Here is a 16,069-nt window from a genome sequence, read left to right as displayed (position 1 = left end):
GTGAAGGCAATCTGCCCAGCCTGACCTGTGTTTTATTTATATTTTGTGTTCGTGATTTGTTTTATTTAAAATATTTACTTTCGCTCTGTGAGCAAGTTTCTTTTTGTTCAAAGCTTTGATTTATTTTTTAATTTAAATAAAACGGCGGCCAGCCGCGTCTTTCTTTTTGAAACTGCAGTATCGGTGTCAGTTTATTTACGTTCCTGCTTCTGTCTGACATCACCGCTTAGCCAACCTGCCACAACATCATTATAAAAAATATATATATATGCCTTGACTCTATGCTGGGAACAGTGTATATGCTGAAGTAAAACATTATAAACACTTTTTTTTTTTTTTTACCTCATTGATATTAATATACATTACGGTGCATATGGTATTAGGACCCTATATGCCGAGCCTTGCAGGGTCAGATGGGGTCCTGATTCCAGCCTGTCACACAAGAAGGGAATCTGTAGTGTGGTGGCTAGATATAATGCCTGCACCTAAATGTACAGTCTGGAAAGCTATATGGGTTATGGGACTGTTGTTGTTGTCTTAATGAGAGTTGAGAAAATAGCCTGGTTATTACCCCCTATGACAGAGAGAGCCCTATCACTGGTTCCTGCGCAAATGTGTGCAGCTGGGACGTGGAGCAGGAGACGCATTGCTGAGCAACTAATTGAGCAGTTAGGCTCGCCCAGTGAGGCTGCCCAGAACTCAGAAAGCATCTGTGCCACAGCTCGAAGCAACCACATGGCCACTGTTACACAGACGGGCGCTGAGCGAAACCTTGCGCTTGTTAACATCGAGGAGGAGAGCGTCCGCTCCGCAGGTTTAACTATTATTGAACCCTTCAACCGCTAGACGATGCTCATGAAGGGATTGCTCAGCCGAGGCCGTTTGAAGAGGCAGGAGTCACCATTTGTCCAGTAGTAGATTAGTTTAGGGAGGTTGTTCCAAAGCAGTGTATAGATAGGGTTTTTGTAGTGTAGTAGGCTCCTGGAGCAGAGTGTCTCTTTCAATGAGGCTAGCGCTCACCTTGTGGCAAACCTTTATTTTAAGGTTTGTTTTGTTTATTAAATGTAACACTAGGGCTACCATTGCTGGTACCCTAGCATCAGCATTTGTGTTAATTAAAACACTCAATGCTCTATGTCTGCCTCATGATTATGAAATTGTAGATGGAATAGACTTTAGACTTAAAGAACAGCAATGTGGGTAGCAGTGTGGAGTATTGGTTAGGGCTCTGGACTCCTGACCGGAGGGTCGTGGGTTCGATCCCAAGTGGGGGACACTGCTGCTGTACCCTTGAGTACTTTACCTAGATTGCTCCAGTAAAAACCCAACTGTATAAATGGGTAACTGTATGTAAAAATAATGTGATATCTTGTAACAATTGTAAGTCACCCTGGATAAGGGCATCTGCTAAGAAATAAATAATAATAATAATAATAATAATAATAACACATTCTTATATTTAGGCTTCTAAATAATTGTAAGACAGAATCTAGTTCAATGTAGCTTTACATGGCACAAGTGACTTCTGTGCTGAATTAATACAAAACTGTTGCAGTAGAATATTTTATTTGCAGATCTTGTGTGGTGTTCATACTGGATTGTAGATCAAAACGGCAGCAGTGTACCGTACAAAAACAATACAAGAGACTATCATTGAGTACGACATGATGTCGAGTGGAGCGACGCTTGCAGCATATTAAAGCCTGTGTACCCATGATTAGAGGGGCTTGGAATCAAGCCAGCCATCTCCTGCAATATTCAAAACAAACCAAAAGAAAAGAAAAAAAACAGCATTACAAATTCAAAAGGACTCAGCAAACAGCTGCACAAGGTTTTCCGAGATTAGGAAAGTGCTTTTCGTATTCCAGCCATATTGTCGAGGTCATGCAGTTAATAATGGGGTACTTTGACCTTTGACTCGGGGTCAGTTCGAGAAGCAGCAGTGTGGCTCAACATGATAGTAAAGGTGTTATGCCAGGATAACTAGCAGAGCACCGTGTTTACAGTATTGAAGACTAAAAGTGATTGGAGCTAACAATTATTCCATAACTCTAACTTATTGTGCACTTTCATTATGCAGGTCACACACGTGCATGTTCTGGAATTGTATCTGGTACTGCTCTAGGTTAAAAACATTGCTGTTTGCAAATCATATAGTGTTGCACTTCCTTGGTCATTTCCCCACCTCTGGGATGTGTAACATATTTCCTGAGAGTAAGGCATGGAATCTGATTACTTTTTTTAGCCTCATGTAGTATCAGATATCATGTTTTAAAATGAAAATACATGTTTGCTATAACATTTTAAAACTGAGAACTATGCAGCTAATGGAAGTACACAACAGTTAAGATTTTTGTTATTTTGTTAGCTGCTACCACTTTAAATGCTAGAATCCTAGTTTCATTCTATGAGGCTTTTACCCACAGCACGCCTTTAGACAGTGTGCCAGTAATCCTGACAGTGGCACTGGGTTTGCTTCAGCGGTTCCCTGCAGTGGACAGGAGAGTCACTGTTCTGGGGCACTTGAGTGAAAAAGATTGAACTCAAAAGTACTTGGGACAGAGAGGGTACAGTTTGAAGTGATCAGATCAGGTTTCCATGATGTAATCTACAAAGCTTTAACTGTTTATCCATTGCATACTGTATTCAGTGCAACCCTTTATTTCTCTCTTATACCCTTATTCATGTCACTCATAGAAGACACAGCGATTGAAAGCTCCAAAGGCTGCTGAGAGCTTTTGAGAACTCTTTATCTCTTAGCATACTTTACAAAAAATGTATTTGTATCAGGTAATGTGATTCTCCCATGGAAAAAAAACACCAGATACAAGGCCAAAACACATAACAACTTAAGAATACTTACAAGTAACACCACTAAATGAAATGTCTGCATTATTAGTTGCTGCTTTCGTATCTTTACACATGATAATTTGTACAACCCAATGAAGAGCTTTGAGAATACAGCTTTTGTCATACAATATTCCTTTAAAGTGTGCTTCTTTTTTAGGCCATGTCACAAGCGAGTTTAGCAGAATCACATATGTACCGTATTACATACTGGCTGCCACTCGAATGGTAAAAGTATCTTTTACAGTCGTACTCTTTAAAGCATAACCCCACGGGACACATCTGACAGCTGTAGAATGTGTATTATTCCAGCTTTCTTCATGTGTGGGGTTGGGCAGGGGGCTGGGAATTTGATGGAGATAGTTTGCTAAATGCAAAGTGTGTCTGAGCCAACCCAATGTTTTAAAAGGGTAATCACTTCTGTGGTATCAGGTTTATAAAGGATCAAACCAGATGTGATTTAAGCCTTCAGAATCGCTAGGGGATTTTAACATTTTGGGCCAGGGCTAAGCTCTAGTGCTAAAAAGATACTTAAAACAAGGTCTCACTGCAGAAATGTGGTGCTGTGCTGTGGTAAACTGCTTCGCTTAAAGAGGAACACGCTTCAAATTAAATTGTATTCGTTATTCAAATGATGCGTCCCCTTATGCGTTAATCGTGTCCATCTGTCTGTCCATCTTCACGAAGGGATTGCACTCTCGATTTTTATACACATATTTTTAACATTTGAGTAATTGCAATAATGATTGCTAACTTCATACATTGCAACAGGACAGTAAAATAAAACTAAGAAAATGAAATTAACTAAAATGGTTGTGTAATCCGGTCTGTATAGGTGGTACTAAATTGGTACTAGAATAGGAAGTACGGTGAAAGATGTAGGAGTCTAACTGATTTGAACACCAGCATATCTAAGTAGTGCTTATTTTTTATTTTTCATACTCTGCCCCTAGTGGAAGTAAGATATACCACATGTGTTCAATGTGTATTTCTTCCATCTACTACATAGTGTTGCAGGGGAACAGATTAATGGTTACACTCTGATGTATCAGCTAAGAGAGTAGACATGTTTGAGAACTCTTTGTAGCCCACAGAGGAGTTCAGCGAAGAGCAACCACGTTAATCCCAGGGCTTAAAGGAATGCGCTGTGAAGGTTTAAGGAATTGACGCTATTTCAGGAAGCGTTTACAAAGTGTATCATATGTAGGTTAGACATGATTCAGAGAACTCTATTGAGGGTTGGTTTAAACCTCTGACTTTTAAAAAGGCACCAGGGTAAATAAAACAGAAAAGGTGATACTAAACAAAAATAATATATTGATAACTCACACCCATATCAAGTTGCTATTTAAACTGCAGGGTTAATTCTCCTGTCAGACTGCAATGGTAAAGCTTTTCAAAACAAATTCATTCTACATTTTCTAAAGTATCTACATGTTCATAATATTGAATGTATTACCTGTCTTATATTTCATGTTGTGTGTTGTCTATCATCTCTATTGTTGAATTTCGTAAGTTCAGTATTATTAACAGGCTTACTAACTTCAACAGCAGAAATATCCTTTTTTAGCCACTGGGTCTTGCTGAGTTTATGAAGAGCTGGTTTGAAAAATGGTCCCTTTGGATGTGCAGCTTGTGGTAGAGTTTGGGGAAAAGTTATAGAGGGGCAGTATGTTGGTCCCTAAATAGTGCGCAGTTTATGCCCTCTATAGCAGAGCAAAGGATAAATGTAGTCCTTGAAGTTTTAAAAGGGTCAAGGGGGAATACATGTTCCAGAAACCACTGGGGTTTTTAAAAATGGCCGAGTAAAATCAAACCCAGAGTTGGTTAATGTGGCACACCTGCTGCTAATTAAAAAGAGTATTTAAACAGCGGTCAAGATCCCGAAAAGTGGCAGAATCACCACAAAAGAAGGACTTTTGTCACAAGCTGTAAATTATGCACACTTTGTATAGATATTTTCCATTTACTGTCTCTGATTCTATTGAAATACAATCAAATAAAATGACAGGAAAGATGCATGTTGATATTAGGATTAGTAAAATGCACCGTGTCTAATTTTTTATTTGTTTGTAAAAGCAGATTAAACAAAAATAACAACAATGGTAGCCATGGTGACGTCAACCCTGTGTTCCCTTACTAAATCCTAATACAAGTCAATAAATCCTGTTTAGACAGACAGAAGTAAATGTCTATTGCATCTGCTAGCAAGGGCTTGAAGTCTGTGGTGTTTCTCCTCAGGTGTCAGGAACCAGCCATGGGTTCAGTTCCAGAGAAAGGCAGTTCGACTGCCACCCAACTCCACCTACACTGAGCTGTCTGCAGTCCTCACAGCAGCCAAGAGCGAGTATGAGATCGGGGGCTTCCCCTACCTCATCGGACTGGAGAGCAATGGAACAGGTGAGCGTCCAGCAGCCAGCACGGTCCTGAAGGAAGATACAGAGAATATGTCATGGGCTTCAGCTTGGAACAATAATGCCATTTTCAGTTGTTGATTTTAGGCTAAAACTGATCAAGTTTTCTTAAATAATGTTTAACTTTCATTTAGTGAGAGTTAGTAGTTCCTACTCCCTCCCACGCTCTTTCTTTTTATTTTCCTTGGTCTGCTTTTCGCTTGTTGGCTTTAAAAGTCTTTCCACTGTTCTAGCACCAAAATAGAGGAGGGATTGAATTCAAGTGTCCAATGCCCAGTTGAATTGCGTGGCACTTAGAAATATTTGCATATGCTGAATCAACAGAAGAGTATTCCCAGAACTCATTACCTTTGGCAGTCATAATTAAATGATTCAGTAATCTGGCTTCTGAGGTGTTAGACTGGCTGCTGACAGGAAGTGCTGTGTGTTTTCAGAACAGTGAATGTAAAGGCAAGGCAAACTCTCCAAATGTTAACGTTGGAGATCTCCAGAGCTGCGTTGAAAGACAAAAAGAGTTTCAATTAAACCAGTTGGAGAAAGTATTTTTCTTTTCTTTTTTAATGTGTATCTATAATGCATTGAACTTTGGAATTATATGATGATCTCACCACAGTAGTATATGCTTTAGTTATATTGTAATATACTTTAAAACAATTGTGAGTTTGGGTAAGATGTTGTATCTTGGATGGGCCTCGTTTACTTATTTTACACTTTTCTCCGACGGGGAACCTAAAAGTTTAAGGTTTTTCAAAAGTGAATTCTTGCAGACATGTATAGAGGTTGAGGAAAGATAACTTCAGTCAACACTGCAGACCTTTGTAGTATATGAATTAAAACTAATATTCAAAATGGCAGCTTGTTTAATTAGGCCCGATTGCAATATGAGCCCTGACCCGTGTGGTGCTGCGTTTCACGTGTTTAGGAGTGAACAGCAGCTGGTTGGAGCTGACCCCGGTTGCAGCGGTCAGCACTCACCTCTTCACCAGGAATGGGACAATGGTCCAGGTGTCCGGCCCGATCCACATCTCCATCCCCCTGCCTGGGGACACTCCTGTGAGGGCCGCAACCAGCATCCCCGCCTGGAGGTTTGACGCCAAGACTGGTGAGTTAAACACAAGGACTGCAAACTGTATGGTTCACAGCAGAGGCTTTCCATGACCTTTACCTCAAATTCAGCTCAGTCCACGAGTAGAATGATTGGACATTTGTACACATCACAAACTGCCCCACAGTTTGGCACAATTCAGACCAGCAGAGATGTGTTGAGCATCTTTGTCCTTCAACTGTGGCACTGACACTAACTTTTTCAAAGGACTACACAGCAATTCAGAATTCAGTCACCATTTAGTTAATGAAGGACATATTTATATGAACATAATTATGATATTTTATTTAACATCATGTAATCAAATAAACTTCAGTATATGATGAAAGAAACAGCATATTACAGAAAAGAGAAAATACATAATATTTTATGATTTGAAATAGAAATACTTGATATATCTTCTCTTATAAAAGTTGACCATAGGAAAAGCATAGCAAAGTGTAATAAAGCATAGTGAAATCATGGTAAAGCATAAGCATTGTGAAGCCCTGAGAGCTACGGTAAAGCATATTAAAAAAAAAAAAACACGGGAAGGTAACTGCATAGCATGGGAAACGCATGGGGAAACTGCAAAAGTACCGTGCAGAAATACCCTGCTAAACATTGTGTTTGTTCTTTCATTTTGAGGCGCATCTTGTTCAGTTTATCTTGATCTAAAGAGTTAACCTGGGGGAATAAGGCTGAGCTTTGAAGGGTTAAAGCTCTGTTATGTAACAGTGCTGAAGCTTTAAATTAGGCTTTGCTACAGGAAACACAATTTGTACTAACATTTGTATTACTCTCACCCTCCATCTGTGCATCTATTTACATAAATCTGCCTAAGGAAGAAAAAAATCTGATATTACTGCAGTATCTAAAGTCTTTGGGCTTCATCAGAGAAGAGTACAGTCTGTGCGTGTTACAAGAGTCCTGATGGAGACCCATTCACAAGCTCCAGCTGGTAAAAACTCGTGACATTTAGCAAAGCAGAACACCGTCCTGTTTTGCTGGGTACAGTTTATCTTACCAGACATGTCTTATAAGATATAAGCCCAATATGTAGGGAAGAAAGCAGCCTGTTTCACAGCCAAACCTTATTTATTTGTAAAGGCTATTGTAAAGTAGCTTTTCTGAGACAGCATTTGCAGCGTTCACCAATCTTAACTGAGGATGTGGCATAATTCACACAGCCATAAAGGGAATTATGGTTTCCCCCCAATAAAACTGCTGTAGGTATACTGGTAAATGCAGTTGATTGATTCTGCTGAGCATTTCAAGTATTTCATTTGTTAAGAGAAAGTCTCTGAAGCATTTGGAAGACTGAACTAAACATTCTCTTCCCTGAACTCAGGAAACGTTGTGCAGACCAGCTAGGTTTCTGTTGCCATGACTACCAGTCCTGAGAGGATGAGTGGCATTGAATTGAGGAGAGGAGGGGAGGAGGGTAGTGGCTTGGTTTCCCTGTGATGTGCTGTGTTGCCAGCCACACATATTCTCAAAAAGAGCATGAGCAATTTTAGATATTTTGATATTTGCTCACATCAGCAATATGCATTTCTTAATGCTGTTTGTGACTCTGTAGAGCAGGATCATGGTGTAGTTCAATAACTAGGAGGCTGTGTGGTCCAGTGGTTAAAGAAACAGGCTTCTAACCAGGAGGTCCCCAGTTCAAATCCCACCTCAGCCACTGCCTCATTGTGTGACCCTGAGCAAGTCACTTAACCTCCTTGTGCTCCGTCTTTCGGGTGAGACGTAGTTGTAAGTGACTCTGCAGCTGATGCATAGTTCACACACCCTAGTCTCTGTAAGTCGCCTTGGATAAAGGCGTCTGCTAAATAAACAAATAATAATAACAAGGAAAAAAACAACAACAAAAAACACCACTAGCTTGATTTTTTTCTATCACCAAGAATTTTACTCCATTCCTCTGCCAACCATAGACAGGAGTTCCCAGGGGGTGGCGCACAATTGGCCGAGTGCCGTCTGGGGGGTAGGGGGGGTGGGGGAGCTTAGGTCGGCCAGGGTGTCCAAGGCTCACCGCGCACCAGTGACCCCTGTAGACTGGCTAGGCCCCTGCTGGCCTGCCTGTAAGTTGCCCAGAGCTGCGTTGTCCTTTGACACTAAAGCTCTGAGGTGACTGCATGGCCGGCCTGCAAAGTGAAAAGAAGTGGACAGCTGATGGCACACGTTTCAGAGGACACATGTGTCCGCCTTCGTCCCTCCCGAGTCAGCGCGGGGGTGGCAGCGGTGGGCCGGGTTGAAATAAACAATAATTGGGCTTGCCAAATTGGGGAGAAAATAAGAAAAATAATTGACGATATATGGTGATGCAAAACCGTTGGCCATAGTTGTACAGGAAATTCCTATTAATTACTTAGCTCGGTTGACAAACATATGTAGGCAATTAAACAGAAAATTCAATTATCAAAAACAGACATTACATTTTATTAGAAATGTGCTTTGCAGTTTTTGGCAGATTATGCAATTAAGTGAAACACATTGTATTAACATATTGCCCTTTAATTAAACACAACTGCTGGTGTCCTTCAGATTTGATGACAGTGGCTGTTTTCCATGAAGGGAGGGGGGGGGGGGGTTGTTAAAACCAGGTGGAGGGTGTGAACTATTTGTGCTTGAGAGAGAGTAAATATGGAAGATAGAGGATAGTGAAGGAAATAGGGGTGAAACAAAGGTGGAAAGAAAGTATGGAGAGGGGGCAGGATTAGAAAAGAGAAGATGGAAAGGATAGAACAGAACAGGAGCAAAAAAACATCTTTATTGCCAATTCATACTGTTAGCTTACGATTAATAGTTTTTCAATACAATAATCAAAACTAAACAAATTAGCAATAATATCAAGAGAAGCGATTATTGTTCCAACCCTACAAGAAAGGGGAAAGAAAAAAGGAAGGAGAAAAAGAATAAAGAGGGAGTACAAGAGTTGGGCCCTGCAGGGTTTCTTTTATGGAGAACTGCACACAGAACGATGCCTGCCATGAATTTAAATCACAAGGGGTTAGGGACGGGCCCTGTGCTCCTGGGTGCCATGTGATTAATGGAATTACCAGGGCTGCCTTCATTGCTGTTGGTCGTATTTCCTGGATGCAGCTGTCATGGGCTTCGGAGATCTGTGGAATTCCTCAACACACACACACCAGAAGATATTCCTCAATACACACACACACACACACACACACACACACACACACACACACACACACACACACACACACACCAGAAGATGTTAAATTAAGAAGCACGACCAGAGGGAGCTTCACAAACAAGCCAAGGTTATGAGAAGAGACCATTGTGAAAGAAAGCACATATCTCTAAGCAACAGCTGTTGTTTCCTTTTGATAACTACTTGATAGTAATCTGATAGAAGAAAGAGTAATTTTTGTGTGAACGGTTTGCCTCTCGCTTGACTGACCTACTCAACATATGTGATATATAAAAGATGCATTTCCCTGTTAAAGTCAGGACTGGCAGGACTCGATTTGACAGACTTTGACTGATGGCTCATAGCTGCAGCTCAGTTGACAGATGAAACGTTATGATTCTGGTACTAGGTTGGCTGAGCTATATTTCAATATAGGGTAGTGGCTTTTCATGATCCAACAACCTTTGTTTTCTATCGTTGTTCTGAAGAAAAGCAAAACAACGTGCAATTCATGTTTTGTTTCCTGGTCAGTCCTTTTTTGATTTGTATTGTAACATAAATGCAGTAGCCTGCTGCTATTTAAATAAATGTTAGACCTGGAAATGGCTTTTCTTGGCAAATGGCAAATGTTACTATCTGTAAATAGTGAAGGAGACCGATCCAGGAAATACTGGGGTCAGAGAAGCAACTGCAGGAAAATGCCAGGCTCCAGTCAAGTGGATTCACACCACCCTCTAGTGTAACTGTTCTTAAACTGCAATTTACAGGATTTTTTTTTAACACAGTCAGTTCCTAAATCAAGGTGCAACCCTTGCAGGATCATACTTCTTTATTTATGTATAAGCAGTATCTTGAGCACAGTAACAGTAGCAATTCACTACGCAGCATATCTGATGTCTCATATATATATATATATATATATATATATATATATATAGTATATGAGAGTCAAACAGCCATTTTGACTAAAGCCTTCATCGGTGTCTTGCGATTCCATCTGCAATATTAGTGCTATGGGTAATTTGTATTGAATCGCTCCAGTTATTGTCACCCTCCACTAATTATCACAGCATAGAAATGACACTGCCAGAATATAATGGGAGCCAATGGGGATAAGCTCCTATAATATCATTGGTTATTATCACATTCTGGTTAATATCACTCACATTTAACATTCATACTGATTTCTACCCTGCTTTACTGTATATTATTTGGGGATTTATAAGCATTAGTTAAGAAGGTTTACATTTAAGTAAGTTGCTGTACAGAATATTTTGAATATAAAGTAGGGTATCTATTATATAGTACGTATATAGTGTAATAGACTGTATATTGAAAAGAAGGGTTTTTAATAAACATAAAAAAATTGTTATTAATGCAATACCTAGTACTATATTTGACTTCACAGCAAAACAGGCACATTTATTGTGTTGTAAGGCTGATTTTGACAGGTTACTGGTGAACTGATAGTCAATGTTGAAGTGGCTGTGACTTGGATATAGGTCATGTTGGCCTGCTTTTTAAATGGGACTGGCCCCTGCTGTGTACAGTATATCGTCACAGTCCAGAAACAACATTGCTGGCAGATGCTGACTCTTGCCTGAGTTTCTTTCAGAAAGGGCTGGGATTCTCAGGAGAACAGAGCTGTCAGCTATGACTGATCTACCCACTCTAATAGGGGAGACTGGTTTGGAGGCAGTTAATATAATAAATGACATAGCAATTTATTGCTTATTCTGCACAGAGATTGCAGGTTTTGTTTAATTCCACAGTAATGTATGATGAGATGTGAGGGTGTGAGCAGCAAACCGTATACTAAAAAGCCAGGCTTGCCACTGATATTGCAGAACAGCTGGGAAGGAAACCCCAATATCAGATGCCAGCTTCTTAAAGGATGACCACAATCACTATTGTGATCATTTCAATAATTTTGCTTATTGCTTTTTATGGGTAACATTTTCCAGGGATGGAAATAACACTTATTGCATAGCAGTACCCCCATTCCAGGTTTTACTAGGAGCTGGATCAGCCACAGTGTATAGGTGTGTCTTATTAAACTCATAGTAAAACCAGGAGTGGCTCAAACTGCCTTGCAATGGGGGTCTTATTTCCATCCCTGTTTTTTCAATGCATACATTATATTGCTATGTATGTATAATAATATGCACATACATGCTTTCAGTTGTATTTGAAGACTTGTGAGGAGTCTACATGTTTTATTGCCCCTTGCTTTTGAATTATAAAGTATTTTCAATCAATTTAGTGCTGGTTATTACCTGTCCAATATTCACTCAGGAAACTGTTTGCTGATTACACTTTATGGAGCTGGCTAGTTTATTATACAACTGCAGCCTCCTGCAATTTGATGTGTGTGTTTTTTTTTTTTTTAAAGACTCAAGGCTCTTAAATCAGGTTACAAAAAAACAAACAAGCTGTTCTCTATGGGAGAATGCTGCAGGATTCTGTTCCCCTATGTCACAGTGATGGTGATGGTGCTGCCGATTGGGAGCTTCTGGGAGTGACATTATGTTGTCTCCCTTAGCTCAGCATTCATAAGTAAATAAACAGTTCAAAGAGAGGGTACTGGAGACCGCAGTGTATTGTCTGGCTTTGTTGTTGTTATAGAATTTGATGCCTTTCTTGCTTTATAAAAAATGTCAGGATATAACATTTTTTTTTTTTCATTTTTCTATATTCCCAAGTTTTTGTTTGAATTAAAAGGCTTTAGACAGCTACAAATAAATCCTGATAACAAACCTACGGGTTATAGAAGCCAGTGTTCTATAGTCTATTTTATTATTATTATTATTATTATTATTATTATTATTATTATTATTATTTATGTCTTCGCAGACGCCCTTCTCCAGGGCGACTTACAGTCATAAACAAAAATACATTTCAAGAACCACAGTAGAAGTATTAATACAATTAAGAGCAAGATAAAATACAATGACTTTGGTTCTAGCAAGTACAAGTATATGACAAAATACGATTCAATAACGGAGCAGATAACAGTGTCAGTGATAGTTACATCAGGATATAATTAAATACAAAATACTACAGATTAAATAACACTTGTGACAGATTACAGTACTCTAGAGTACAGGATTAAATGCAGTAAAATAGGGAGCAGATAAGAGCAAGTAAAGTGCATTTAAGGAAGAGTGATAAGTGTCTAGATGGAAAAGAGGAGTTCTACAGGTGCTGTCTGAAGAGGTGAGTCTTGAGGAGGCGCCAGAAGGTGGTCAGGGACTGGGCAGTCCTGACATCTGTAGGAAGGTCATTCCACCACTGCGGGGCGAGGGTGGAGAAGGAGTGGGCTGTGGAGGCAGGGGAGCGTAGAGGAGGTACAGCCAGTCTTCTAGTGCAGGAGGAGCGGAGAGGTCGAGTGGGGGTGTAGGGAAAAATGAGGGTCTGGAGGTAGCTGGGTGCAGTCTGGTCAAGGCATCTGTAGGCTAGTACAAGAGTCTTGAAATGGATGAGAGCGGTGATCGGGAGCCAGTGGAGTGAGCGGAGCAGTGGCGTTGCATTGGAGAAGCGAGGCAGAGAGAACACCAGGCGAGCAGCGGAGTTCTGGATTTCTGAATATTTCTGAATATTTTTGAATATAGGGAATATTCAATCTACAGGCCTGTTGCAAAACCTTGCTTATTGGCTACCTCAGTCCATAAACATATCAAACCTCTGTTAATTTACCTCTCTAATAAGACAAACATTTTTTTTTAACAAACCTTCTGAAAACTAACTTGGATGCTAATGTAACTTATTATTGATTTAGATACTACTACTACGACTACTACTACTACTTATAATAATAATAATAATAATAATATCTGCATTATTTCTACACCCTTTGATACCTGTGTTTTCTCTTTTATCTCCCTCTACCCACATTGCTAGTTCACCTCCATTACATTGTAAGTCTGATGCAACAAAGAACCTACTTGTCTGATCTACTTCAAAAGATCCGATCACAGAGCTCTGTTATTTAAGCATAGAATACTGGGCCTGACTTCATCTTTGATATACTGGGTGAGACTGAGCAATTAGTAGAACTAAACGCTATGAGCTCAGATGAGCTCTCTGACAGGTTTGGTTGCCTCTGGCATCAGATTCTTTATTCATAATGAGTTCTGTAATTGCACAATACCCTTTTGTGCCACTTGAAGGGCAAACATCATTAACTTTCTCTACAATAATTTCCTCCCACATTTCTGCAGAACCTCTAAAAGAAACCGGCAGTATCTTGTGTATTTCAGCTGTTGATTGTTGTTGTCTGTTTTTCCTCCGTGTTTCCTATCCATCCTGTTGCTAGGCTGAGATAGTAACTAAGGAAATGTTTTGCTGACACAAGAAGCCCAGTGCATTTGCTACATGGGGAAATTACCATAACCAGCTTTATTAGAATGAGCCTAGTTAAGGTTCTTAGTTTTTCACCCTTTTCTGTAAAAGAAAATAAAAGTTACACAACCACGTGGTGTTAAGGGTGAGTCATACAGTCAGGTGAGTCATTGCTGTGCATTGACTCTGGCACTCCCTCAGGTGCAGTACAGTGTTTGGAAGGGACTGAGACACCTCACTGCACTGCAGAGACTCCTACACGCCAGGCGCCTGTGGAGTCTAGTGGACACTTGCAAGGGGCCGATAGCGCACTGACTTGCGCTGTCAGGCCCATGGGTATAAGTAGGAGACAGGAAATGCATATTTCCTCTTTGGTTTAAGTTTCTTTACTCTTTCCAAGATTTCCAAGAACCTTTCTCAACTCAAGACTATTGTCTACACAGTGCAGCAGATGTTGGATTCTGATAATGGATCATAGATCATCAATGATCCAGAATCTGTCTGTTGATATACAGCAAATCCTTAATGGTTTTGCACTGTTTTGTAATAAACAAGTAGTACTAGGTTATTGATTATTTAATTTGCTTCAGAAATAAGGCTTACTTATCTCAAGGACAAGCTTTTTAGTGCAGACTCCAAGACCACACCATCACTTTATTTTCGTATTATATATATATTTTTTTGTAGGATTTACCCTCAAGTAACTGTACCACAAGCAGACCATAGCATTAACAGCATTGGCAATGGAATGCATTTGAAGAATCTATTGATTACATCGTGCTCCTGATACGGTAGCACACTGCAGCGGGTTACCATTGTGTTTATTAGCAACTGATCTTTGTACAGATCGACTGCATAGTGGTTGCAGTGCCGTTTCATTGCTACTGAAGATCTTTTTGTAAAGGGTATTGATTGCTTAGCTCTTGATAGGTAGGAGTAACGGGAAGCTGGTTGACTTATGGGTTTTGATGGCTTGTGTCTTGCAGGGGTTTGGATTAGGAATGGAACGGGCTACGTAAAGAAGGAAGGAGCTCATTTAACATGGAATTTCATCGCCCCTCAGCTTGGATACTGGGTAGCAGCCATATCTTCAGGTACAGGAGGTAAGGGCGGGGGGAGGGGGGTGCAATCTATTACACTGTACATACTGTGGAATAAGACAATAAGTCATATAGGGTCATTTAAAAAAAAAAAAAAAAAAAAGCACAGCCCTAATAATAATTAAAGCCAGCAGTACTTGGTAACACCACTCAAACATATTCAGTAGTACAGTATTACATTTTTTTAAAATTAAAATTATATAAATGTTTCAACACCTGTATAAAATATACACTAGTACCATCCAAAAACACTATGTGATCCTATAGTTTACTATAGTATGTACAGCACTATACTCTAATTACTGTATGCATTTGGATGGTATTTACATTTTTTTTATATGGGTTTGCCAGGTACTTTGGTGATATTTTTCAGTAATTCTTTTATTTAGGGTTAAAAAAACAAATTCTTACAAAAAGGTCTGGATTCAGTTTAAATTATGGCGGTGTTATATTCAGGCCTAAATGTTGTTTTCTTTAAATGTAGTTCTTTTGGGAACTGCAACCTACTCTCCATATCAGCCCTTTATAGAGATTGTAGGACTGTGGGTTTATTCCTGGGATGTCAACAATCCTCTGTTCTGTTCTCTCTTGGTTAACATTGGAAATGACAGTGAAAAATAAGTGACTGTTCATTTCATGGGGTTAGCATGTTTTCATAATGCATGCCAGACTGGTGCTCCAGTCCATACATTGAAACATCCATGGTGGTGCATTTTTGTCAGTCTGGTTACAGTATCATGAATTTGTGAATTAAATAAAATGGTTAAAAAAGAGATAAACAAGATGTTCTTCAGAATCTTTCAGTCAACATGTCTATTTTTCACTTATGAACTGCGTTATAAATCTTTCACAATAGGTTTGTGAAATGTTTTTTGCAACATCGTAAGCCTTGTTTGTTATTTGCCAATGCTATTGTTTACTTCCACAGAGGAATCTTGTACATGAATTTGAATTCTGCCAGATTTCTACCAAATGACACTTTTTAAAATGATGTATTCAACTCGCTGTAAAATGAACAGCTAAAAACCTTCTGTACATAAAGCAGTCGAGAAGTGATCACTCCTCCTTTCCATATCTCCTCCCAACCTAATGACTGTGATATTGATTCTTGTAGGAAAACTGG

At 39.6% G+C, this 16,069-nt stretch overlaps 1 protein-coding gene across 2 annotated transcripts in view; it reads left to right on the top strand.

Annotated features, from left to right (window-relative positions):
- The window catches only part of fam171a2a (family with sequence similarity 171 member A2a), an 83,893-nt gene that overhangs the window by 53,017 nt on the left and 14,807 nt on the right, over positions 1–16,069 (top strand). The window contains exons 4-6 of one of the 2 annotated variants that reach the window (XM_059006774.1): positions 5,089–5,247; positions 6,184–6,363; positions 14,833–14,949. In XM_059006774.1, the coding sequence (XP_058862757.1) occupies positions 5,089–5,247; positions 6,184–6,363; positions 14,833–14,949 (456 nt within the window). The remainder of the gene's footprint in view (positions 1–5,088; positions 5,248–6,183; positions 6,364–14,832; positions 14,950–16,069) is intronic. The other variant, XM_059006775.1, reaches the window with a different exon arrangement.

The sequence above is a fragment of the Acipenser ruthenus genome, chromosome 33 (genome assembly GCF_902713425.1).
Source record: "Acipenser ruthenus chromosome 33, fAciRut3.2 maternal haplotype, whole genome shotgun sequence".
In the NCBI taxonomy this organism is placed as follows: Eukaryota; Metazoa; Chordata; class Actinopteri; order Acipenseriformes; family Acipenseridae; genus Acipenser; species Acipenser ruthenus.
The sequence above is the reverse complement of the archived record's forward strand: the minus strand, read 5'-3'. Positions and strand labels throughout refer to the sequence as shown.